At 45.6% G+C, this 27766-nt stretch overlaps 1 protein-coding gene across 1 annotated transcript; it reads left to right on the top strand.

The window, feature by feature from the left end:
• Positions 1-27766, top strand: PTX4 (pentraxin 4). Its single transcript, XM_068243471.1, has 3 exons — positions 1-218; positions 9256-10225; positions 25196-27766. Exons 1-3 carry the CDS (start codon positions 84-86, stop codon positions 25834-25836), a joined length of 1746 nt encoding a protein of 581 aa, XP_068099572.1. The 5' UTR covers positions 1-83; the 3' UTR covers positions 25837-27766.

Here is a 27766-nt window from a genome sequence, read left to right as displayed (position 1 = left end):
CAGGGGGGATCTGACCAGAGACAGGGGGACTTCCTGCGAGCAGTGAGGGGGGCTTCTGGAGTATCAGGAGGGCATCTGACGGAATGATGGTGACTACAGGAAACTGGCTGGGGTTGCTGGTACTGACCGGCGTCTGTCTGCAGAATGTCTTCATGGAACAACGCCGGGTTCTGGAGCAGAGGCCGTTCTTCGAGAGGTTCAGAAGGTTGGAGGAACAGGTGAGGCTACATCGGTTATGGTGGTCTTCTGCTGTTATGGAACTGCATGTCCCAGCATGCCCCGAGACCCCTATATGTGACCAGAGGTGCAGCTGTTCCTCAGAAAGTCTATGAGATCTCTCTACGAGACGCTCTCATCTCAATAAGACAGGAGACCGAGTACACGGCTGCAGAGGTTAGCTTCAGCTGAGGTCCCAAGACCACATTAGTTTTTATGGCCACTTCATATTTCCACTTAAAGGTATCAGGACAGATTTAAACCACCTATACACTAGCACAGAATTCAGTGTTTCTGACAGGCACTTACACACACACACACACACACACACACTGTACACACACACACACACACACTGTACACACACACACTGTACACACACACATACTGTACACACACACACACTGTACACACACACATACTGTACACACACACACACACTGTACACACACACACACACACTGTACACACACACACTGTACACACACACACTGTACACACACACACACTGTACACACACACACACTGTACACACACACAGACACACTGTACACGCACACACACTGTACACACACACACACACACACTGTACACACACACACAGTAAACACACACAAACACTGTACACATACACACACACTGTGTACACACACACACACACACACACACACACACACACACACACACACACACACACTGTACACACAAACACTGTACACACACACACACACTGTGCACACACACAGTAAACACACACAAACACTGTACACATACACACACACAGTACACACACACACATTGTACACACACACAGTGTACACACACACACACACACTGTATACACACACAGTAAACACACACTGTATACACACACACACACACACACACAACCACACACACTGCACACACACTGTACACACACACACACACACCGCACACAACCACACACACTGCACACACACTGTACACACACACACACACTGCACACACACACTGTACACACACTGTATACACACACACTGTATACACACACACTGTATACACACACACTGTACACATACACACCCTGTACACACACATACACTGTACACAACCACACACACTGTACACAACCACACTGTACACACACCACACACACTGTATAAACATAAGCACAACACACATACACTGTATACACACACACACACACACTGTACACACACTTTGTTATATACACACACACTGTATACACACACACACACACACACACACACACACACACACACACTGTACACACACACACACACACACACCAACCACACACACAATGTTTACACACACACACCAACCACACACACACTGTACACACACTGTACACACACACACAAACACACACACAAACACACACACTGTATACACACACACACACACACACACACACACACACACTGTATACACGCACATACACGTACACACACACGTACACACATGTACACACACACTGTATACACACACACACACACTGTGCACACACTGTACACACACACACACACACACACACGTATACACACACACACACACACTGTATACATACACACACGTACACACACACACACTGTACACACACATACACACACACAGTATACACACACACACTGTATACACACACACACACACGTACACACATGTACACACACTATATACACACACGCGTACACATACACACACACACACACACACACACACACACACACACACACACACACACGTATACACACACACACACACTGTATACATACACACACGTACACACACACACTGTACACACACATACACACACACACACAGTATACACACATACACTGTATACACACACACACATACATACACGTACACACACACACACACGTACACACATGTACACACACTATATACACACACGCGTACACACAAACACACACACGCACACACACGTACACACACACACGTACATACATGTACACACACACACACACACACACACACATGTACACACACACACACACACTGTACAGTTAGATCAGGTTTATTAGAAGTATGTATTACAGTAATGGACACAGGAAGTGATATGGAGGGTGACATATTTATTTCTTGTTAAACAATGCACATTGCCTGGCTTTCCTGCCAATCTTCTGCCTCTAATACTTTTAGTTACAGACTAACCAGCAAGCTCATGGTGAACCACAACTCCCAGGAGTGTGTGAGGGGCTACAAAGGACCAAAAAGCCCTCTTACTAAAATGTTATGGAAAACAAAAGTTTGCCTTCTTAAAGTGAACCGGAGGTAAAAATAAACGGATGAGGTAAACAATTATATTTATCCTCCTACTCCTAAACATGACTTTTTTCAGTCATCCTATGGTTTTCTTTTATAGTTAATCACAAGAAAATGTATGCGTGCTCTACACCAAGCTTAACCCTTTCAAGTCTAGCTGTGCAAATCTGGCTAAAATGGCTTATCATGAGACATGCTCATGCAGAAATGCATTTGCTTTCGCATGCCAAACTTTGCAGGGTCAAAAACCAATACCGCGAAGCGGTTGCCCTGCGGGAATTAGTTCATGCTATACAGCACTATCCAGGAGCGCCACAGGGAGGCTTCCCATTGCCCCCATACAACCGGGGGGGCTGCGGGGCCCCAGGCTCTCTCACTGCCTAGGGACCACAGCAACACCCCGGAGGTGGAGGCTGGGTAGCGCAGACGACCCCCCCAAGCGTGGCCGGCGCCGGGGGGGGCCATCCGCACCCATCTCCCAAAAATTTAAAAACAGGCACTTACCTGAACGTCCATTGCGTTCTGCTGCTGCGCATCGACTCGGGGCACTGCATGGGAAAGGAGTGACGCATGGTTTGCTCTATGAGTGGGCTGTCTGTGCCTGTCCTCCCCCCCCCCCTTCTGGAGTGATGTGTGTGAGCCAGCCCTGAGCCCCACAGCTCGGGGTGACCCATGCGTCACTCCTTTCCCATGCAGTGCCCCGAGTCGATGCGCAGCAGCAGAACGCAATGGACGTTCAGGTAAGTGCCTGTTTTTAAATTTTTGGGAGATGGGTGCGGATGGCCCCCCCCGGCGCCGGCCACGCTTGGGGGGGTCGTCTGCGCTACCCAGCCTCCACCTCCGGGGTGTTGCTGTGGTCCCTAGGCAGTGAGAGAGCCTGGGGCCCCGCAGCCCCCCCGGTTGTATGGGGGCAATGGGAAGCCTCCCTGTGGCGCTCCTGGATAGTGCTGTATAGCATGAACTAATTCCCGCAGGGCAACAGCTTCGCGGTATTGGTTTTTGACCCTGCAAAGTTTGGCACGCGAAAGCAAATGCATTTCTGCATGAGCATGTCTCATGGTGAGCCATTTTAGCCAGATTTGCACAGCTAGACTTGTAAGGGTTAAGCTTGGTGTAGAGCACGCATACATTTTCTTGTGATTGAGCTTCTTTTATAGTTAAACTATTACAAAGTAGGTTGAATGTTTTAATGTCTCAAATCAGTGACAATCTATTAAATGTCCCCGACATAAAATACATGAAGACCTTTTTATCCCTTTCCTCTTAGCTCAAAAGTTGTTTTCTGCCAGAAAAACTTTTATAACTGTAATTAGCATATCAGTGATGTTTACTATATTGCTGACAAGCTACTGACAAGAGAGAAGCTGTCACTTCCATGCCTAGAAATGAACTCTTTCAGGCAGAAAAATAAAACCGCCTGGTTATTAATATGCTTGGCACTGTACATACACATGTTTATCTCATCATGTCACATGTCACCCCCGTGTACACTTTAAAACAGAAGGAATTTGTGATAATTCAGATTAGAGTAAGCATATGATGTCTCCCATGATGCATCACTGCTGAATATGCAAATCATCTCTTTCCAATCCGAAACAGTCTGTATGCATGTTGGGTTATTATGGCTCTGTACAAATTAACAAGCTGACACATCATAGCATTCCAGCGGATCTGGAGGTGTGGCTAGCTTCCAGGGACAACAAAGAGATGATTTGCATATTCAGCAGTGATGCATTGTGGGAGACATCTCAGAGTTCACTCCAACCTGAATAATCGCAAATACCTTCTGTATTAAGAAGGCAAATGTTTGATTTGTCTTAATGCATTTAGCCTTAGCCCCTGAACAAGCATGCAGCAGATCAGATGACTGAAGTGTGACTGGATTAGCTGGATGCTTCTTTCAGGTGTGTGATTCAGACACTACTGCAGCCAAAGAGATCAGCAGGACTGCCAGGGAACCGGTATTGTTTAAGAGCGCGTTCCCACTAGCGCGGTTTCCACACAGACTCTGCAGAGTTTCCCCGCAGGAAAATTGTGCGGGAAAACTCTGCCATAGGAAACAATGGTGCCGCCGGCAGAATAGCTTGCACTAGTGATTCGTCTGACATTGCCATCTGTTTCCGTGCGGGAGGCTGAGGATCCCATAACCGAGCATGGCACAGCTGATGGGATTCTTCTGCGTACCCCGCAGAGCAGGAAGTGCCGCCGCGCGTGGCGCTAGTGGAGGCGGACCCTAACAGGAAATACATATGGCAGCCTCCATATCCCTCTCGCTTCAGGGGCAACATGTGACATGGTGAGATAAACATGTGTCTGTACAGTACTAAACATAATAATAACCGGGCTGTTTTACTTGCTTTATTTACTGCCTGAAAGAGTTAATTTCTAGGCATGGAAGTGACAGCTTCTCTCTTGTCAGGAATATAGTAACATCACTGATAAGCAAAGTACAGCCATAAACGTTTTCCTGGCAGAATACAACTTCTGAGGGCAGGGAGAGATAAAATACATTAACTTTTGACTTTTTTTCTAATTCTGGGACACTTAATAGGCTGCCACTGATTGGAGACTGTAAAATATTCAACCCGCTTTGTAAATGTTTAAATATAGAAAAAAACCCTTGAATACTGAAAGTTATTCTTAGGAGAAGGAGGGTACATATAGTTACTTATCTCATCCGTTTATTTTCACCTCGGAATTATTTTAAGTAAGGATTTGCTTAAAATAAGTCTAAAGTTGAAACTCTGATAAATAAAGCATTGCTGATTTTAGCTCTGTTTTGAAATACTGGCTTTGTCACTCATGTTAGTCACTGCTTGTCCATGGTGTACTCAGTGGGTGCTGAAGTGTTAAGAAGACATACTTACTGGGGTAACAGAGGTCAGCACACGCTAGTTTACTGTCAGTACAGGCACAGAGTAACAGCTTATACTGTACATACTGGAGGCAGCAGAGATCAGCACCCACTGCAGCTAGTTTACTGTCAGTACAGGCACAGAGTAACAGCTTATACTGTACATACTGGAGGCAGCAGAGATCAGCACCCACTGCAGCTAGTTTACTGTCAGTACAGGCACAGAGTAACAGCTTATACTGTACATACTGGAGGCAGCAGAGATCAGCACCCACTGCAGCTAGTTTACTATCAGTACAGGAACAGAGTAACAGCTTATACTGTACACACTGGAGGCAGCAGAGATCAGCACACACTGCAGCTAGTTTACTATCAGTACAGGCACAGAGTAACAGCTTATACTGTACATACTGGAGGTAGCAGAGATCAGCAAACGCTGCAGCTAGTTTACTATCAGTACAGGCACAGAGTAACAGCTTATACTGTACATACTGGAGGTAGCAGAGATCAGCACACGCTGCAGCTAGTTTACTATCAGTACAGGCACAGAGTAACAGCTTATACTGTACATACTGGAGGCAGCAGAGATCAGCACCCACTGCAGCTAGTTTACTATCAGTACAGGAACAGAGTAACAGCTTATACTGTACACACTGGAGGCAGCAGAGATCAGCACACACTGCAGCTAGTTTACTATCAGTACAGGCACAGAGTAACAGCTTATACTGTACATACTGGAGGAAGCAGAGATCAGCACACGCTGCAGCTAGTTTACTATCAGTACAGGAACAGAGTAACAGCTTATACTGTACACACTGGAGCAGAGTAACAGCTTATACTGTACACACTGGAGGCAGCAGAGATCAGCATACACTGCAGCTAGTTTACTGTCAGTACAGGCACAGAGTAACAGCTTATACTGTACATACTGGAGGCAGCACAGATCAGCATACACTGCAGCTAGTTTACTGTCAGTACAGGCACAGAGTAACAGCTTATACTGTACATACTGGGGGTAGCAGAGATCAGCACACACTGCAGCTAGTTTACTATCAGTACAGGCACAGAGTAACAGCTTAAACTGTACATACTGGAGGCAGCAGAGATCAGCACACACTGCAGCTAGTTTACTATCAGTACAGGCACAGAGTAACAACTTATACTGTACATACTGGAGGTAGCAAAGATCAGTGCACATTGCAGCTAGTTTACTATCAGTACAGGTACAGAGTAACAGCTTATACTGTACATACTGGAGGCAGCAGAGATCAGCACACACTGCAGCTAGTCTACTATCAGTACAGGCACAGAGTAATGGCTTATACTGTACATACTGGAGGCAGCAGGGATCAGCACACACTGCAGCTAGTATACTATCAGTACAGGCACAGAGTAATGGCTTATACTGTACATACTGGAGGTAGCAGAGATCAGCACACGCTGCAGCTAGTTTACTATCAGCACAGGCACAGAGTAACAGCTTATACTGTACATACTGGAGGCAGCAGAGATCAGCACACACTGCAGCTAGTCTACTATCAGTACAGGCACAGAGTAACAGCTTATACCGTACATACTGGAGGTGCAGAGATCAGCACACACTGCAGCTAGTTTACTATCAGCACAGGCACAGAGTAACAGCTTATACCGTACATACTGGAGGTAGCAGAGATCAGCACACACTGCAGCTAGTTTACTATCAGTACAGGCACAGAGTAACAGCTTATACCGTACATACTGGAGGTAGCAGAGATCAGCACACGCTGCAGCTAGTTTACTATCAGTACAGGCACAGAGTAACAGCTTATACCGTACATACTGGAGGTGCAGAGATCAGCACACGCTGCAGCTAGTCTACTATCAGTACAGGCACAGAGTAACAGCTTATACTGTATATACTGGAGGCAGCAGAGATCAGCACACGCTGCAGCTAGTTTACTATCAGTACAGGCACAGAGTAACAGCTTATATCGTACATACTGGAGGTAGCAGAGATCAGCACACACTGCAGCTAGTTTACTATCAGTACAGGCACACAGTAACAGCTTATATGGCATGTATTGTGACTGACATACCAGGATTGTAGAACATAGCTACAGTAAATTAATTAAGTACTCTGCATTATTGGCTGGGATGGGGGGGGGGTTAGGGTAGGGAAGGAGGGCATAAGAGAGGTGTGGGAAGAAGAGAGGGGAACTCAGAGTAGCAGAGAAGAGGGCAGAGAATGGGCGGGTGGGAGAGAGGTGAGGAAACAGGGAAAGAGAGGAGAGGGAGAGAGAAGGAAGAGGAGGCGGGAAAGAGGGGGAGGCAGAGAGGTGACAAGGAATATCATGGAAAGTGAGGAGGAGGAGGCAGAAGAGGATTGCAGAGAGAGGATACAGCTGCCCATATTCATGCTACAATATTTTCCTCAGATGCAATCCTTAGATCAGATCTTTACAGTACAATTGAATTGTACAGAAATCCACGCAGTATGTGGAGAAAATCACCACAAATGGTTCTACGGGCGATCGGAATAATCCGAATACAGGACCCTGTGGATCGGACTGTTGGATTTTATGATCGTATTCTGAAGAAATAAAGCTCTCTAACCGTCTGGTTTATGGGGACAATTGGTGATTATCTTCAGATTACTTACGATCCCACAAATCTGATAGAATGATCACATCAGCGCCACAGAATATGTTGGCGCTTTATAAATCAATAATAATAATCTGAGGAAAATATTTTACCGTAAATGGGCAGCTTAAAGGGCCTCTGTCGCAAAAATCTTAACATTTAAAATACATGTACGTTTCTTCCAGAGTAGAATGAGCCATAAATTACTTTTCTCCTATGCTGCTGTCACTTACAGTAAGTAGTAGAAATCTGACATTACTGACAGGTTTTAGGGTAGTCCATCTCTTCATGGGGAATTCTCAGGGATTTCTTTATTTTCAAAAAGCACTTAGTGAATGGCAGTTGCTCCGTCCAACTGCTAAAAAACTGTTCGGTGAGCAGGGAGGCTGGCCAGCATCATTGTATAAATCTTTTTCAGGGAATGTCTTTATAAGGGCTGGTTCAGATGGACGCTTGCAGAGCGTTCACAGCCAGCGTTCGGGGCTTGGTGTTAGGGCTGGTTCAGATGGACTTTTGGAGGCGTTGCGTTCGTTGGCGTCGCGTTCGTGGGCTTTCAGCAGCGTTCATGTTGCGTTTGGATGCGGTCGCGTTTTTTTCTTCCCCTAGGGGGACATTAGCCGTCGCGGTTAACCGCCCCTTCCAGGGGCTCCTTGAACGCCAGGGAAAATCGGGACCCAAACGCCGCGTTTGTGTAAACGCGCTTGAAAGCTTGGTACAAACGCTCCCATTCACTTGAATGGGAGCGTTTAAGGCCCGGTTCACATTAGCGGTGAGCGGAACGTATACTGTACAAACGGTCCGGTATGCGAACGGATGCAATGTTAACCAATGGATCCGTTCCCATCCATCCACTTGTACAGATCAGTGTAGTCCGTTCCGCTCAACGGACAAAAAAATGTTGCAGGACCTATTTTTACCTGATCCTGATGGCCGGGTCTGTATGGCCCCTTCCGTGAAAAAACTGTGAACTGGGCCTAAGTGACAGCAACACAGGAGAAAAGTAATTTATGGCTCATTTTACTCTGGGAGAAATGTACTTCTTATATGTGTGTGTTTTAAATTTTACGATTTTTGCAACAGTTCCTCTTTAAGATGAAAGACGAGGAGGAACTGAGAAAACCTCCACTGAATGTTAAGAAACACACCTGTGGTTGTCAGTGTATCTCCAACGGTATTGTATCACAATCTCTGTGCACATGTATGGAGCACAGGAAAATGCTGAGTATTTTCACCAGATTAGTTGCACTAAATGGCAGTTTCGTTTTTTGTTCTAGTTTCGACGTTTCCAAGATATGACTCTGACCCGCCTGGAAGGGATCGCTGAAAACTACAACATCTCCTACAACATTGATGCCCGTTTCCACCACATCTATGAGCAGCAGCAGTCACTAGCTGAGGCCTTCAACATCTCCAGCGAGGTCACCAATCGAGAACTCGATGGGGTCAAGTTCTGGCTGAAGAAGGTCCAGAAGAAGACTAAAAAGATGGACTTGAGGATCTCGGCCTTGGAGCAAACCATGGCTGAGCGGAACAAGCAGCTGACCAAGGAAAACAAGGCCCAGGATGTGGCCCTGGCTAATCTGACAACCGTTTTCAGCAACCAGAAAAGGATTATTTACCAACTAGTGAAGGACAAGAGTGACCTGCAGAAAGGGGTGGAGCTCTTACGCGAGTCCATGGACAGCCAAGGCAGGAAAATCTCTGAGCTGGAGAAACAGCTACAAAACATGCAACAAAATGAAATCCTACCACCAAGTTCTCTGATAGCAGCTCCAGAGATCAATCGTACGCCTGAAGAGAAACAACCTCCACAAAACGACCCGGGGCCCGCCACAGTCCAACAGCGACTTCTGAAGCTGCAGACCAAACACAATCAGAGGAAGAAGCTTCAGGAAGAGCAGCAACTGCTGATGCCCAACAAGGTGGCACCCATGGCTGCTCAACGAGGCGAGACAACCAGGAAACTGAGCCCACCAGAAGAAAGGAGGCCTGAGACTACAAGTGAACCACCAGTGACTACGACCAGCAGAGCGATGTCAGAGGACAACCACAACATCCCCAGTGACCAACAACCAGATGCTTCTCCTGACCAGAATAATATAGTGCAGATATCAGCCCATAGGAGCAGTGTGACCAGGGATGTCCGGCCTCCGGGAGAGATGTCCATGCAAGCTACAAGCAGGCCACCACAGACCACGGATCCTCCAAAACCTGAAGAGAAAACCACGAGAATTCCAGCAACACGTAAGTCCAACATGGAACGCTACTGAATGTTATTTTATTATATCTTACTAGCTGATTGCCCGGCGTTGCCCGGGTATGTATTTGGCTGGTGTCGGCTCCACCCACTTTTTCTAACCCTAACACACAATTACTCAATGACGAAGTTTGTGAGCTTTGTAGTCTTTGGCATCAATAATTTGCATTGAAATAAAAAAATCTGATTGGCTGTTTGTGGCTCCACCTCCTTTTCTGAATTTGAACCCGAGTCACCCAATAACCAACTCTACCAGGTTTGAGGCCTGTGCCATTAACAGTGCAAGAATGGCAGCAATTAAATATTCCCTTAAAAGCAATAGGTGAAGCTTTATACACTTTTGTAGGCTCCACCCACTTTTCTCAATATTAATCCTATTCACTGAGTGACCAACTGTGCAAAGTTTAAGAACCCTGCCATTACCAGTGTAAGAATGGCTGCAGTTTACATTTTCCCAGTGAAATTTGTATTTGTCTCCACCCACTGATGACCCGGCATTGCCCGGGAATGCAGGGGCGTAGCAATAGGGGGTGCAGAGGTAGCCACCGCATCGGGGCCCTTGGGCCAGAGGGGCCCCGAAGGACCCTCCCTCAACTGCAGTATTAGCTCTCTATTGGTCCTGTGCTCATAATAATCACTTCTATAGATGCTTTGAATAGTGGTAATCATTAACAAACTGTTCCCCATCCCCTTCTTGTACCTCTGACACTGTAGTTGCCATTGGCAGGGATTGCTATGTATAGAGTGCTTGGGGGTAATCAGTAACAAGCTGCTCCCCATCCCCTTCTTGCACCTCTGACACTGTAGTTGCCATTGGCAGGGATTGCTATGTATAGAGTGCTTGGGAGTAATCAGTAACAAGCTGTTCCCCATCCCCTTCTTGCACCTCTAACACTGTAGTTGCCATTGGCAGGGATTGCTATGTATAGAGTGCTTGGGGGTAATCAGTAACAAGCTGCTCCCCATCCCCTTCTTGCACCTCTGACACTGTAGTTGCCATTGGCAGGGATTGCTATGTATAGAGTGCTTGGGGGTAATCAGTAACAAGCTGTTCCCCATCCCCTTCTTGTACCTCTGACACTGTAGTTGCCATTGGCAGGGATTGCTATGTATAGAGTGCTTGGGGGTAATCAGTAACAAGCTGCTCCCCATCCCCTTCTTGCACCTCTGACACTGTAGCTGCCATTGGCAGGGATTGCTATGTATAGAGTGCTTGGGGGTAATCAGTAACAAGCTGCTCCCCATCCCCTTCTTGCTCCTCTGACACTGTAGTTGCCATTGGCAGGGATTGCTATGTATAGAGTGCTTGGGGGTAATCAGTAACTAGCTGTTCCCCATCCCCTTCTTGCACCTCTGACACTGTAGTTGCCATTGGCAGGGATTGCTATGTATAGAGTGCTTGGGGGTAATCAGTAACAAGCTGTTCCCCATCCCCTTCTTGCACCTCTGACACTGTAGTTGCCATTGGCAGGGATTGCTATGTATAGAGTGCTTGGGAGTAATCAGTAACAAGCTGCTCCCCATCCCCTTCTTGTACCTCTGACACTGTAGTTGCCATTGGCAGGGATTGCTATGTATAGAGTGCTTGGGGGTAATCAGTAACAAGCTGCTCCCCATCCCCATCTTGCACCTCTGACACTGTAGTTGCCATTGGCAGGGATTGCTATGTATAGAGTGCTTGGGGGTAATCAGTAACAAGCTGTTCCCCATCCCCTTCTTGTACCTCTGACACTGTAGTTGCCATTGGCAGGGATTGCTATGTATAGAGTGCTTGGGGGTAATCAGTAACAAGTTGCTCCCCATCCCCTTCTTGCACCTCTGACACTGTAGTTGCTATTGGCAGGGATTGCTATGTATAGAGTGCTTGGGAGTAATCAGTAACAAGCTGCTCCCCATCCCCTTCTTGCACCTCTGACACTGTAGTTGCCATTGGCAGGGATTGCTATGTACAGAGTGCTTGGGGGTAATCAGTAACAAGCTGTTCCCCATCCCCTTCTTGCACCTCTGACACTGTAGTTGCTATTGGCAGGGATTGCTATGTATAGAGTGCTTGGGGGTAATCAGTAACAAGCTGCTCCCCATCCCCTTCTTGCTCCTCTGACACTGTAGTTGCCATTGGAAGGGATTGCTATGTATAGAGTGCTTGGGGGTAATCAGTAACACGCTGTTCCCCATCCCCTTCTTGCACCTCTGACACTGTAGTTGCCATTGGCAGGGATTGCTATGTATAGAGTGCTTGGTGGTAATCAGTAACAAGCTCCTCCCATCCCCTTCTTGCACCTCTGACACTGTAGTTGCCATTGGCAGGGATTGCTATGTATAGAGTGCTTGGGGGTAATCAGTAACAAGCTGCTCCCCATCCCCTTCTTGCACCTCTGACACTGTAGTTGCCATTGGCAGGGATTGCTATGTATTGAGTGCTTGGGGGTAATCAGTAACAAGCTGCTCCCCATCCCCTTCTTGCACCTCTGACACTGTAGTTGCCATTGGCAGGGATTGCTATGTATAGAGTGCTTGGGGGTAATCAGTAACAAGCTGTTCCCCTCCCCTTCTTGCCCCTCTGACACTGTAGTTGCCATTGGCAGGGATTGCTATGTATACAGTGCTTGGGGGTAATCAGTAACAAGCTGTTCCCCACCCCCTTCTTGCACCTCTGACACTGTAGTTGCCATTGGCAGGGATTGCTATGTATACAGTGCTTGGTGGTAATCAGTAACAAGCTGTTCCACATCCCCTTCTTGCACCTCTGACACTGTAGTTGCCATTGGCAGATTTTGGTGCGCCATATCAATTGTTATGTATAGAGTACTTGGGGGGGCCCATTGTAAAACTTGCATCGGGGCCCACAGCTTCTTAGCTACGCCACTGCTGGAATGTATTTGACTTGTGTTGGTTCCACCCACTTCTTCTAACCCTAACGCATATACACTCAATGACCAAGTTTGTGAGCTTTGGGGTCTTTAGCATCAATAATTTGTATATTCCCATAGAAATTAAACAAATCAGATTGGCTGTTTGTGGCTCCGCCCCTCTCCAGCATTTGAACCCCAGTCACCCAATGACTAACTGTAGCAGGTTTGAGGCATCTGCTATTACCAGTATAAAAATGGCAGCAATTTAAATATTCCCCTTGAAAATCAACAGGTGAATTTTGATTGGCTATTATAGGCTCCACCCACTTCCCTGAATATTAATCTCAGTCACTCAGTGACCATCTGGGCAAAGTTTGGGAACCCTGCCATTACCAGTGTAAGAAGGGCCGCAGTTTACACTTTCCCAGTGAAATTTGGTTTTGGCTCCGCCTATTTTTTTGTAACCTGGACATACAGTCACTCAATGACCAAGTTTGTGAGCTTTGGGGTCCTTGGCATCAATAATTTGTATTTTCCCAAGAAATGAAACTGTTTGTGGCTCTGCCCCCTTTTCTGAATTTGATCCCCAATGACTAACTGTATCAGGTTTGAGGCTTGTGCCATTAACAGTGCAAGAATGGCAGCAATTTTAATATTCCCCTTGAAAATTAACTGGTGATTTTGATTGGCTTTTTTAGGCTCCACCCACTTTTCTGAATATTAATCCCAGTCACCCAGTGGCCAATTGTGCAAAGTTTGAGAACCCTGCCATTAACAGTGAAGAAGGGCTGCAGTTTAAAATTTCCCAGAAAAAAATCTGTTTTTGACTCCACCCACCTTTTGTAACCTTGACACACAGTCACTACTCAATGACCAATTTTGTGAGCTTTTGGGTTCCTGGCATCAAAATTGTGTGAATGGAAGCAGTTTATTCAAAAAAGCAAATCTAATTGGCTGTTTGTGGCTCCGCCCCTTTAGTGAATTTGAACCCCAATCACTCGATGACCGACTGTAGCAGGTTTGTGGCCTCTGCCATTAACAGTGTAAGAATGACAGCAATTTCAATATTCCCCTTGAAAATCAATAGGTGAATTTTGATTGGCTCTTGTAGGCTCCACCTACTCTTCCAAATATTAATCCTAGTCCCTCAGTGACCAACTGTGTCAAGTTTGAGAACCCTGCCATTAACAGTGTAAGAATGGCTGCAGTTTATATTTTCCCATGTAAAAATTTAGTTGTTTTGGGCTCTGCCCACTATTTCTAACCTTGACATACAGTCACTTAATGACCAAGTTTATGAGCTGTGGGGTCTTTGGCATCAATAAGTTGCATTTTACCATTGAAATTAAACAAATCTGATTGGCTGTTTTTGGCCCACTCCCTTTTCAGAATTTAAACCCCAGTCTCCCAGTGACTGACTGTACCAGATTTGAGGCCTCTGCCATTAAGAGTGTATGAATGGCAGCAATGTAAATATTCCCCTTGAAAATCAAAAGGTGAATTTTGATTGGCTGCTGTAGGCTCCACCCACTTCCCTGAATATTAGTCACAGTCACCCAGTGGACAACTGTGTCAAGTTTGAGAACCCTGCTAATAACAGAATGGCTGAAATCAACCTAAAAAATCTGATTGGCTGTTTGTGGCTCCACCCACTTTAGTGAATTTGGACCCCAGTCACCCAATAACTGACTGTATCATGTTTGAGACCTCTGCCATTAACAGTGTAAGAATGGTAGCAATGTAAATGTTCCCCCTTGAAAATCAATAGGTGAATTTTGATTGGCTGATTTTAGGCTCCACCCACATTTCTGAATATTAATCCCAGTCACCTAGTGGCCAATTGTGTCAAGTTTGGGAACCCTGCCATGTAAAAAATTAAGTTGTTGGCACCGCACACTTTTTCTAACCTTGACATACAGTCACTCAATTATCAAGTTTATCAGCTTTGGGATCCTTGGTATCAATACTTTGTATATTCCCATTGAAAAATAAACAAATCTGAGTTTGTGGCTCCGTCCCCTTTCTGAATTTGAACCCTAATCACCCAGTGACCAACTGTACCAGGTTTGAGGCATCTGCTATTAACAGTATAAGAATGATAGCAGCTTAAATATTCCCTTTGAAAATCGAAAGGTGAATTTTTATTGGTTGTTGTAGGCTCCACCTACCTTTCAAATTCTTAATCTCATTCACCCAGTGACCAACTGTGCAAAGTTTGAGAACGCTGCCATTAACGGTGTAAGAATGGCTGCAGTTTATATTTTCCCAGTAAAATTTGTTTTTAGCCCCACCCACTTTTTGTAACATTGACACACAGTCACCCAGTGACCAAGTTTGTGAGCTTTCAGGTTCCTGGCATCAAAAATGTGTGAATGGAAGCAGTTTATCCACCAAGGAAATCTGATTGGCTGTTTGTAGCCCCGCCCCTTTTGTGAATTTGGACCCCAGTCACCCAAAGACCGACTGTAGCAAGTTTGAAGCCTCTGCTATTAGTGTAAGTATGGCAGCAGTTTAAATATTCCCCTTGAAAATCAATAGGTGAATTTTGATTGGCTGTTGTAGGCTCCACCCACTTTCTTGAATCTTAATCGTTTTCACCCAGTGACCAAGTGTGGCAAGTTTGAGAACCCTGCGATTAACAGTGTAAGAATGGCTGCAGTTTACATTTTCCCATTTAAAATGAATGGCTGAAATTTAATTGTCTGTTTTATGCTCCGCCCACTTTTCCTGGATTTGTAACCTCGGTCACCAAGTGACCAACTGTGCAAAGTGTGGGGACTCTGGCTTGATTACTGTGAGAATGGCAGCCTTTTACATGTTTTCCATTGACATGAATGGGTGAAATCTGATTAGCTGTTTGTAGCTCCACCCAGGTGTGCAGGGGGGACGTGAGACCCCCAGAACATATCATCCCAGGTAGTAAGGGATCTGTATACCAAGTTTCCTTCAAATCGGTCAAGGTGTTTTCGCGTGATCGCGGCACATACACACACACATACACACACACACACACACACACACACACACATACACACACACACACATACATACACACATCCGATTTTATATATATAGATAGTGGTGAGAGAGGTCTGTCAGATACAGGGCTGTTTCTATTGGCTCTCTGCTCCTGTCAGTCATAGGTTATCCCTCTCTGCTCCTGTGAGTCACGTCTCCGCACAGTCTCCGCACTGTTTCCCACAGACCAGAGCTGGTAGTAATGTTTCTGGGCTTTACAGCTTGTTGTCTGCTTTATGAATTGTCATTTAGTTTCAAAGGGTTTTATTGAAGATTTAACATATATTATGACAGGTTGTGCATTTTGGTTTCGTCCCAAAGGGACTCAATTCACAATAATAAGTAGTACAAGAATTGAACAAATATGACATGACCAATTCAGCAGTATCAAATGAACAGAATCACGGATACAGGTTAATAGGTGACCATAGCGACCTGGTGGTGTGTTATTAGAGAGATATAACAGACTGTCTCAAGCTTTGAGTATCTGCTAGTGATAGCCAAGGCTGCCAGGTATTTATAAATGGGATGGTTGAATCATTGACAATAGCATTAAGTCTTTCGTTAATCATTATTTCATTGATGATGCCTTTAGTTTGGGTTAAGGAAAGGTTTAGTTGCAGCCATTGTCTGGCTAGGTAAATTCTGGCGGCCTTGGCTATGTGTTGAGCGAGCCTGTGATGTCGGTACTTCCAGCCCACGGGTTTATGTCCCAATAGCAGGAGGAATGGGTCGGGGGGGAGGGATTTCTCCAAGACCGTGTTAATGAGGGCCGATACCTGGTCCCAATAATCACGTGCTATTGGGCAGTACCACCATGTGTGTGCTAAGGTGCCGATTCTGCTGCAATTTCTAAAGCATTGGCTCGGTTTAGAGGAATCATATTGGTGGACTCTTTCTGGGACCTGATAGGTTCGGTGGAGAATTTTGATATTAGTTTCTATGTGTGAGTAAAACCCACTTCCTTTAGATAGGGTCAAGCAGCATTTTGACCATTCCTTTAAGGAAAGGGTTGAGTGTAGGTCAGATTCCCATTTTACCATAGATGGTAGCTTGGAGGGTATAAGAGGTTGGGAAAGAATTGAGTATAAGTGGGAGATTAACCCACCCTCCAGAGGTTTGTGTAGGCACCAGAGTTCAAAAGTGGTTCTAGGGGGATCTCCCGTTTTTGGTATAGGGAGTGATTTTATGAAGTGATAGATTTGGATCGCTGAGAAGAGCTCCGAGTGTGGGAATTTGATTTTTGATTGAAATTGAGTCCAATTTGGGCATTTGTCGTCTGTCAGGAAGTGTTTGAGAAGGAGTAGTTCTTTGTCTTTCCACCAGCGGAACAAATTTTTGTCGAGTCCTGGGGGGAAATCGGGATTACCAAATAAAGGGGTTAGCTGTGGGAGTACTGATTGTAATTGCTTAGTTTTCTTAAGTTTATTCCACAAAGTTAGTGAGTTGGTAGATATGGGTGAGGCGTCTCTAAATTTGGTTGGAGGCCTCTTGGCTGACCACATGAGGGCTGGAAGGGAATAGGGTGCTAATAGGCTATTCTCTATTTGGGTCCAGAATGGCGGGTTATGTTCAGAGAAGAGTTGAGATAGTTGGGCGAGTTGCGAGGCTCTATAATAATTGTATAGGTCGGGGACCCCTAGGCCTCCCCTAGTTCTGTTCCAGCCCATTAATTTCCGCGAGATCCTGCTCTTTCTGTTATTCCATATGAACTTAAATATGGCTGATTGGAGTTCTTTCAAGGAGTTTTGGGAGATAAATATTGGCAAGGAGCGAAACAAGTAGAGAATTTTTGGTAGTAGGGTCATGCGTACTGCGTGTATGCGTCCTGTCCATGATAAAGTCGGGGAAACCCACTTATTCAGGTCCATTTTGAGGGTGTTTATCATTGGTTTTATGTTGAGGTCAAAAAGCTCGGAGGGACTGGAGGAGATCTTTATCCCCAAATATGTAAGGTACTTTGTTTGTAGTTTAACCCCCAGGGCAGATGCTAGGTAGGAAGCTGATTCTAAGGGGAGATTAATTGGGAGCACTTCTGTTTTGGTGATATTGAGTTGTAGGCCCGATAGTTGCCCAAAGTGTTTAACGAGGGTGAGTAGATTGGGTAGTGAAGTGTGTGGGGAGGTGAGAGTTAGGAGTAGATCATCAGCAAATAGGTTCGTTTTGTACTCATGTTTGGCTATTTTGATTCCTTGGATGTCAGGGGAGTTGCAAATTTTTTCAGCCAAGGGCTCTATTACTAGGGCAAAAATGGCGGGAGATAGGGGGCAGCCCTGTCGCGTGCCCCTCTGGATCCGCACCATTTCAGGAGAACTGGTGGGCAGCTTCAAATTGGCTTTTGGGGAGGAGTAGAGACAGTTTATGGCTTGCAAAAAGGCTCCCCCTATCCCCACCTTCCTCAGTGCTTCTCTCATGAAGGGCCAATTGATGATATCGAAGGCCTTCTCCATGTCTAGTGAGGCCAGAATTGTGGGCGTTTTTCGCTTCCTGACTACCTGTATAAGATTAATTACCTTCCTGAGGTTGTCCGGTGCTTGGCGTAAGGGTATAAACCCCACTTGGTCTTTGTGTATTAATGGGCCTAGGACTTTGTTTAACCTACCGACTAGTATAGATGTAAATATCTTATAGTCAAGATTTAGGAGGGAAATGGGTCTGTAGTTCTTTACATCTAAATGGTCTCGTTTTGGTTTGGGGATGACTGTGATTATAGATTGTAGGAATTCAGGGGCTGGAGTTTTACCGTTTAATATAGAATTAAAGAGTTTTATAAGGAAAGGGGTTAGCGTACGACCAAACTTTTTATAATAGATGGCGGTTAGGCCATCAGGGCCAGGGGCTTTCCCGTTCTTTAGTTTTTTTATTGCATTGTTTATTTCATGGTCAGTAACTGGGACGTTTAAAGTAGCTGCATATTCTGGCCATAAGTGAGGGGTATGGATTGTATTTAGAAAGTCTCCTATATCAGGGAGAGCCGTATTGTCTTGCGTGGCTGCGTAGAGGGACCTGTAGTAGTCGGAGAAGGTTTTATGGATTTTGAGGGGGTCGGATGTTACCAAGCCCTGTTTCATTCTGATTTGGAGAACTCTGTTGCTGGATTGGACTTCGCGTAGCTTTCTAGTGAGCCAAGGACTGGGTTTGTTGTATTGTGAGTAGATTTTGGACTTGGTCCATCTAATGGCTTTTTCTACTCTGTGAGATAGTAGGATGTTGATTTGGGTTGTAGTGTCTTCGATTTGTTTGAGGAGGAACAAGGTGGGGTTTTGTGCATGGGCATTTTTTAAGTGGAATAGTTTGTGTTCTAATTGTAGCTGTTTTCCAGTTTTGGCTCGCTTGATCCGGGACGCTATTTTGATTAAGTGGCCACGTATGGTGGGTTTGTGTGCTAGCCAGAGTATATCGGGTTTTACATTATTTATATCGTTGTCTCTGAAGTAGTTAGTTAGGTGCTCTTCAATATCGAGGATATTCTCATTGTCCATCAGGAGGGTCTCATTCAACCTCCATGGGGGCCGGGAGATGGGGGTGGACAGAGAGGTGCATGCCATCCAGACAACATCATGGTCTGACCATGTTGTGATGGAATGACGCGCAAATATCAGATTTGGTATGAGGGATGCTGAGAGGAGTATGGCATCTATGCGGGAGTAGGAGCGGTGGGCTTGTGAATAAAAAGAGTATCCCCGAGTATTGGGGTTGTACTCCCTCCAGGTGTCAATTAGCATGTAGGGTGTGAGCAGGTCTCTTAGTTGTTGTGCTAGGCGATGATGTCTGTGGGAGGTTGTTTGGTTGGATCTATCTAAGATCGGATTAGGTGCTACGTTAAAGTCACCTGCCCATATGATACGGGTGTTGTTTAAGTCAGAGATATGTGTCAGTATCTTTTTGATAGCTAGGATGGGAGCTTCAGGGGGGGCATATAGGTTAATCAGACATATTGGGGTTTCTTGTATGAAGCCTATGATGATAACGAATCTACCTTCCTCATCTGTTATTGATTTTTCAATTTGAAGGGGAAGGGAGTTGGCTATTAATGTAATAACCCCCCTGTGCTTCTTATCAGCAGTTGAAACATAGAACCTCTGAAAGTTTTTATGAAAATATCTTGGGGTTGAGGTGCTGGAGAAGTGAGTCTCCTGAATACATATGATGTCTGGGTGACATTTTTGATAGTCAGTGAATGCCTTTCTCCTTTTCATAGGCGAATTTAGTTCCTTGGCATTATGGGAGATGATGTTTAGTGATGCCATTTATCTGTAGGGTGGAGGTCGCTAGGCCTTGTAAAAGCATGGTCAATAGGTGGGAGGTTCTGTATGTCAAGTGAGTGTTTTTTGGAGACTGCAGGTCATGTCGGCTGTCATAAAACAAACGGAGGGGGTAACAGGGATAGTAAAATATACGAACATGCAAAGCTAGACGAGCAGGATAGTTGCTCGTTTGGGTAGAGTGAAAATCGCTCTTAGAGACAAAAGGCACAGCTGGGGATAATACAGGACCAGCAGTGCAAATTGTCATGGTGAGGCAGCACTTGAGCCTAGAGGCTGCATAAACCTAGCGTGTGACAGCTAAACATAGGCATGCATTTAAACAACAGAGTTTGTAACATCATAAGATTTCAACATTTCTATCATATGAGCCGGTGGCAGGTTATGGGTATGCACAATCCTAGGGTGGATTAATCCAGGTAGGTTCACGTTCAGTATGAACCCTGGGGTTAACATAAAGTATGAGGCCTTGGTTAGCCATGTGTCATAAGAGACTGAGTGCCCGGCAGGTGGATATGTACTTAGTCTTAGTCTATATGAAAAGCGCCGGGTCTCAGTAGTTAATTCTTATAAACATCAGGGTTTTCATACTCCATGAGTGGCAGAGTTTTGGAAGTTATCTGGTTTCCATCTTGCTAGTGATTGATTACTCATAGGGAGTCAGGAGGTCAGCGTATAATTAGGATAAATGGGACAGAGTAGTTGTCTCAGGGTAGGCGTTTGGATGGGTGAGATGCCAAAGTGTTGCTTTCTAGCATGACGGGGAAAAGAGGGGGGGGGGGGGGAAGCTGCCCGTGTTCCATAGGCCAACAGGTAATGCATGTCGTAAACCCAGGTAGGGTGCTAGTGCACATGGCGTGATCGCCCCGGTGGGGTTCAGTACTTACTGCCCGGCTGTTGGACTGGTGGAGATAGAGAGGAAAGTTCGCCGGTTGGTCAGGCATCTCCCGCCCGGGATGATCGGCTGCGTGGTGCCTTGGTGGACCAGGCTGTCGTTGGCCTGGGAGCCCTCATGGGGAGGGGAGCAAGTGTCATGGTTTCCATCAGGATTCCCGCCGCTTCCAAGTGCTTGCGGCCTTCTTCTAATGATCGGCAGGCGAGCTCTTTTCCACGGTGTAGGAACGATAGGGAGAAAGGAAAACCCCATCTGTAGCGGATCTCCGCTTTCTGGAGTGACAGGGTGATGGGGCGTAGAAGTCGTCTCCGCTGAATCGTGCCCGGAGCTAAATCGGCAAAGAGTTGGACTCCGTCTGGGGCTCCTGGTAGCGAGGTAAGATTCCGGGCTGCTCGTAAGATTAAATCGCGGACTTCCTCATACTGGAGTTTGAGAACCACGTCCCTGGGAAGGTCAGGGTTACGAGGTTTGTTCAAGGCGCGATGGATCCTGACCATGCAAAACTGCGAGGGGTCCTCCTGGGGCAGGAGAGCCTTAAAGATGGCGAGTGCTGCTGCCGATAGATCCGTGGTCGTCTCTGGGAGGCCTCAGATCCTGAGGTTCGCACGCCTATTGCGGTTCTCGAGGTCTTCCAGTTTTAGTTCCATGGTGTCTAGTTTGGTGGCCTGGTCATCCATTTGTGCTTTATCCTCAGCCAGGGCAACGGTAATGGAGTCTGTCTGCTTCTCCAAGTCCGCGACCCGACCTCCTATCTCCCGCAGCTGGAGCGAGATGTCACGGACTGCTTCTTTTAATTCCGCTCGGAAGACTCTCTGGATGTTTAGTAGAAGATCTTCTTGGTTGGCGGGGGAAGGCGGAGGGGAGTTTTGGTTCTTTTTCTCCTTATTTGTTTTAGGGGGCGAGCGTTGCCCTGGAGAGGCTGGGCCTAGTTGGTCCGCGTCTTGCTGGGCCTCCGCCATTTTGAGTGTAGCGGCGCGTGTGGAGATCGGCGAGGTCTTCGGTGTACTCGCTGTGATGGATTCCGGGAGCTTGTTTTTCTTGGTTTTAGTCCTCCTGGACATGTCACCCGGCCCACACGGAGGGCTGAAGTCGGTGTTGTGCCCCGAATAATACGCTTTTAGGGTAGGTTTTGCAGTTCTAGTGCGGAGCGACTGGGAATCACATCCGTGTCAGTCCGCGCCGCGCATGCGCCTCCATGAATTGTCATTTACTGACGTAGGTTGAGGTAATTACCACACAAGTTGGTAATTTATCTCACTGCTCGGGAATGTCAGTTTTTCATGTGGTAACTCCCTTTATGAATGGACATTTCGCTAAATGCTCGGTAAAGTCAGCTGTTTCCTGCATTACCTCATGTGGCAATAGTGCTTTATGAATCGAGGCCATTGTGTTTTTCTGATTATCTTGTGACTTATTTAAAGATGATGCAGGATTATGAAAGTTTCAAATTTAAATATATGTAGCTTTGAAGTCAAATCCCACCTCATTGACAACCTCTAAAAGCTGGCCAGGGAAAGCTTCTAAAGCACACCTGAAGTGAGAGGGATATGGAGGCTGCCATATTTGTTTCCTGTTAAAAAATACCAGTTGCCTGGCAGCCCTGTTGATCTATTTGGCTGCAGTGGTGTCTGAATCACACCAGAAACACACATGCAGCTAATCTTGTCAGATCTGACAATAATGTCAGAAACACCTGATCTGCTGCATGCTTGTTCAGGGGCTATGGCTAATAGTATTAGAGGCAGAGGATCAGCAAGAGAGCCAGGCAATGTGCATTATTTAAAAAGAAATAAATATGGCAGCCTCCATATACCTCTCACTTTAGGTGTCCTTTAAAATGTATTCAGCTTGTTATTATTAAAGGATACACCTATTTTTTCTTAATGGTGTATTATATATAACACATTATTCCTATAGAAGCAGCAGTAGCAGTGTACGGAGGAGGAGAGCTCCTTGATGGCTGTTTCCCGGGTGCACACATGGCAGAAACGCTTGCGGAGTGTATGGGAATGTTAGTCTATGGGAAGCAGAAGGAGCAGCGTTCCACCTGCGATGTATAGTAAGCGTTCCGCAGATGCTTGCAGTGTGGCATAATATGCAGGCTGGCTGCCACACCGCACAGAATGAAAGTCTATGGTAATGCATATGCATAGCGTTTTCCATGCTTTTTTTGATGCGTTTTTAGTTAAAAGTTAAAGATTTCTGACATGTTTCCGCTTCCTGTTGTCTTCCTGATGATTTGCATATATTTAAATTTAAAAACGCATAGCAAACGCAAACTATTAGCGAACCACACACACGTAAAAACGCACACAAAACACATGGAAAACGCATCTGTGCAAAAGAAAAAACGCAAATGCATCAAAAACACAGTAAAAATGTAAATGGTGGAAAGCGCAGGATTTTCACATTTAGTATGTCTGCGCCTAGCCTGAGGATCATCACATGTTTATGGAAGGAGAGGCCTGGGCTGGACTTAAAGCGGACCCAAACCAAACATCTTTTTAATTCAGAATATTTAGTTGCACCGCTCTGACACATCCAAAGATAAATAAACACTCCTTCAAGCCTATGAGCATTTCAGTGCATGCTTTTCACCCTTCTCTTTCCATAACTAGGGTTATACAGGTGGCAGTCATTACTTCTGAGCTTAGTAGGAGGTTTTAGATCATGGGTGTGTTTGTCATCAGCTACCCTCCCTCACAGGGGCGTGGTCTATGTGAAATCTCACACAAGCTGAGATCACCTCCCCTGTGACATCATCAGTAGCAGCCTGTGCTTTGCTTTTTATCTCTTCCACCAGTCTGCCGGATTTTGTCCCGGGATATATGAAAGGAAGGGAGGGGTTCCTCCAATAAATTTAAACTATTTTATATTTGTCATCATGCAGCTGAAAAAAAGGCTGCTATTTATTATTATAATTTAGAAAATAGATTTTATTTCTGAAATCTTGTATTTTTAATTTGGGTCCACTTTAACTGAAGAACACAAGTAATCCTACAAACATGGCTTGAATTAGTAAAGAATAATGCCCTGCAGGAAAATGATTGGTTGCCATCACACTGCTGCTAATACACAAATTATTCAGCAACTCTCACTATACTCTGATACGACCCTGATGACAGTTACACAGATAGCAGATACATTTCTAGGCTGTGCAGAGCATGTTTGCTGGATATCTTATGTTCCTGGATGATCTTCTGCCCATCGTTCGATGTTCTCTGCATTTGAAGCAGCTGGTTTGCCTTTGCTTTTCGGCTGTTTTATATTTATTGCTTTAAGGTGCTCATACATCAGGCAATTGGAAGCCGCAATCGACCAACCGATCATTGAATCGGGAGAGAATCGAGTCAATATCCAGCACAGAAAGAGTACTCGACCAACCAATAATTGGGAGAATCATGCAGTTTCCTCGATCGTGCATGCTGCAAGATATCGGTTGATCGAGAATGGATCGAGTGATGTATGGGCATGATCAACCGATTGCCGTGCTATAAAGAATCAATTGTACTAGTTGAAGCATGCGCACCAAATACACTCATCATATACACTGCCGGTCACACCCGTGTGCTGTACTAGTAAACCGATCAACCAAGGCTGGCGACAGAAATAGTCCATTTTCTACAGTATGTCGCACGTAATGTATGGCCTACCATCTGATTCATCCCCGATCGACCAACTATTTGTAAAGTCGATCGTTCTAGTCGGTCAATTCTACATTGCCTGATCTATGGCCACCTTTAGTCATCATTATACCCTGGTTTTTGCTCTTGTTGAAGTGTATAATGTGTGGACTCCATGCTAGTTTTTTACTGTTTTATATTGGTTTATTCATCATTTTACCCTCTGTTGTGCTTGCTGCTGTGTGTAATGTGGATAGTTATCGGTTTATTGATCATTATATCCTGTTTTTTGCTCTTGTTGCAGTGTGTAATGTGGACTCCATGCTGGTTTTCCCCGATTCCTCCACGGATAACTACGTGACCTTCACTAAAGGCCTGAGGGAACCTCTGCATGAACTGTCCATCTGCAGCTGGGTCAAGACCAACGCCAGCTACCTGGGCACCATCCTGTCCTACGCCACAGAGGACAACGACAACAAGCTTGTCCTGCATGGTCGCAACGGGGCGGTCCATGACTCCTTTCACTTCGTCATCGGGGACCCAGCTTTCCGGGAACTGCCGCTGGTACCCTTGATTGACGGCAGCTGGCATCACTCTTGCTTCATTTGGTCCTCCATCCAGGGTAAATATTGGTTCTACGTTGACCGTAGGCTTACTTCCACCGGTTCCCGATTCCAGAAGGGCTATGAGATCCCACCTGGAGGGTCCCTGGTTCTGGGGCAGGAGCAGGACATCTTGGGCGGTGGATTTGACAGCTCTGAGGCCTTCGTAGGAAGTCTGGCAGGCTTTGCTATGTGGAACCGGGCCTTATCACCAGGAGAAGTGTCCGGCATTGCCACAGGGAGAGGGCTACCCAGAGGAACCATCCTAACCCTGGCAGATGCCTCCTCAGTGCACGGAGCTGTACAGAAGGTGGACTGTACCTGTCTGGAGCACTGTCCTTAGACTGCCATGGGATCCGTGTCTATATATATTGGATATTAACAGCTTCTTTAGAAGACTTGGGTGAAGCTTGCGGTTACCTGGTCAATGAATGAAAGGCACTCACTGGCTGAACCTAACCGGCGACCAACAGCAGCAAGTCTGATAGTAAACTATTGTCACATATGTAATGGGGACAGGCCAGTCCATGTTGTGTAATCTTATGAAGCTCCAGCAGGGGGCAGTGCAGACTTATCACCAAGCTTCCAAACACACAACCTGTCTATCTTTTCAGAATTGACACTATTTATTCTAAACATCTCTGCATGTCCTATATCCAGACCGCTGATTACTGATCTGTTCCAATCCCGTTATGTTTCTTAGTTGTGGTAGTTTGTGGCCGTTTGCAGAGATCTTATCGTTCTGATCATTGATGCCGCTCTGCTAAGGGTTAAATAATTGTCTGAAAATGAATTAACTTGACCTCTGATAAACGATGTTTACAGTTACAAAAGCAATGTTTCTGGCAATATTTTAATAAGAGAGACCTATGGAGGCTGCCATATGTATTTCCTGTTAAACAATACCAGTTACCTGGCAGCCTTGCTGATCTCTTTGGCTGCAGTAGTGGCTGAATCACACACTTGACCTGAAACAAGCATGCAGCTAATCCAGTCTGACTTCAGTCAGAGCACCTGATCTGCTGCATGCTTGTTCGGGGGCTGTGGCTAAAAGTATTAGAGGCAGAGGATCAGCAGGACAGGCAGGCAACTGGTATTGTGTAACAGGAAATACATATAGCAGCCTTCATATCCCTGTCACCTTGGGTTCCCTTTAAAGAGACACTGAAGCAAAAAAAATGATATAATGAATTGGTTGTGTAGTACGGATAAGTATTATTATTATTATTTATTGTATTTATAAAGCGCCAACATATTACGCAGCGCTGCACAATAGATAAATGGTTAACATACAGGAAACTCACAACAAAACAAGATCATGCAAATGATTTGATAACAATACAGTGTCATCAGGGCCAGCGCTACCATAGAGGCAAAGGAGGCAGCTGCCCCAGGGCCCCAGAGCTTGTAGGGGCCCCCAGTGGCTACAAGAGGAAAAAAAAAATTCAAATCGGCCTTATAGTTTTTGAGAAAATCGATTTTAAAGTTTCAAAGGAAAAAAAATACACATTTAAAAACCTGCCGACTTTAATGGTTAATGGCAAATCCACCTTAAATTCTAGAAACCCCAAATTTACAGGATATGTTAAGGAGATCATTAGGAATCAGAGGAAAAAACAATTTTTCAAAAAGACCTTATAGTTTTTGAGAAAATCGATTTTAAAGTTTCGAAGGAAAAAAGTATACTTTTAAATGTGGTAAATGTCACTTTTAGTAGCAAACCTAACGGTAGTGTAATTTTACATGTATCAAAATAAAGAGCAATACATTTCCTGATAGGGTTTCCAGGGGGTCCATACGCAGCCGCAGCCCTTTGGCCAGGGATCGCTATACAGCCGCAATAAGGCTGCATGAAGATCCCTGGCATTTTTTCCTATTTTTCCAATTTTTTTTTTATGTTTAGAGTGTGGGAATTAGAAAAAAAAAATTATGTGGGGTCCCCCCTCCTGAAACTTTTTAACCCCTTGTCCCCCATGCAGGCTGGGATAGCCAGAATGTGGAGCTCCGACCGATTGGGACTTCACACCCTGACTATACCAGCTGCAAAAAAGGTCCCCTAATGCCAATTTTTGTTCCGTGGTATATGTTGGGGGGGCCCCCCAGGTTTATTTTGCCCTGGGGCCCCATTGTTGCTTAAACCGGCCCTGTGTGTCATAGGTCAGACTAGAGACTGTTCTAGTCCACAAGAGGGGTGGTTGGCAGTAAGATTGCATAATCAGGCTGGAGGCACTAGGGAGGAGGGCCCTGCCAGAGGCTTACAATCTAAAGGGTGG

The sequence above is a fragment of the Hyperolius riggenbachi genome, chromosome 7, assembly GCF_040937935.1.
Source record: "Hyperolius riggenbachi isolate aHypRig1 chromosome 7, aHypRig1.pri, whole genome shotgun sequence".
In the NCBI taxonomy this organism is placed as follows: Eukaryota; Metazoa; Chordata; class Amphibia; order Anura; family Hyperoliidae; genus Hyperolius; species Hyperolius riggenbachi.
The sequence above is the reverse complement of the archived record's forward strand: the minus strand, read 5'-3'. Positions and strand labels throughout refer to the sequence as shown.

Excerpts from the sequence above, each read along its gene's own strand:
- PTX4 (XM_068243471.1), top strand. The coding sequence starts at position 84 with ATGATGGTGACTACAGGAAACTGGCTGGGGTTGCTGGTACTGACCGGC. Across the intron at positions 219-9,255 it reads TCAGAAGGTTGGAGGAACAG|TTTCGACGTTTCCAAGATAT; the intron begins GTGAGGCTACAT and ends TTTTTGTTCTAG. Across the intron at positions 10,226-25,195 it reads CACGAGAATTCCAGCAACAC|TGTGTAATGTGGACTCCATG; the intron begins GTAAGTCCAACA and ends CTCTTGTTGCAG.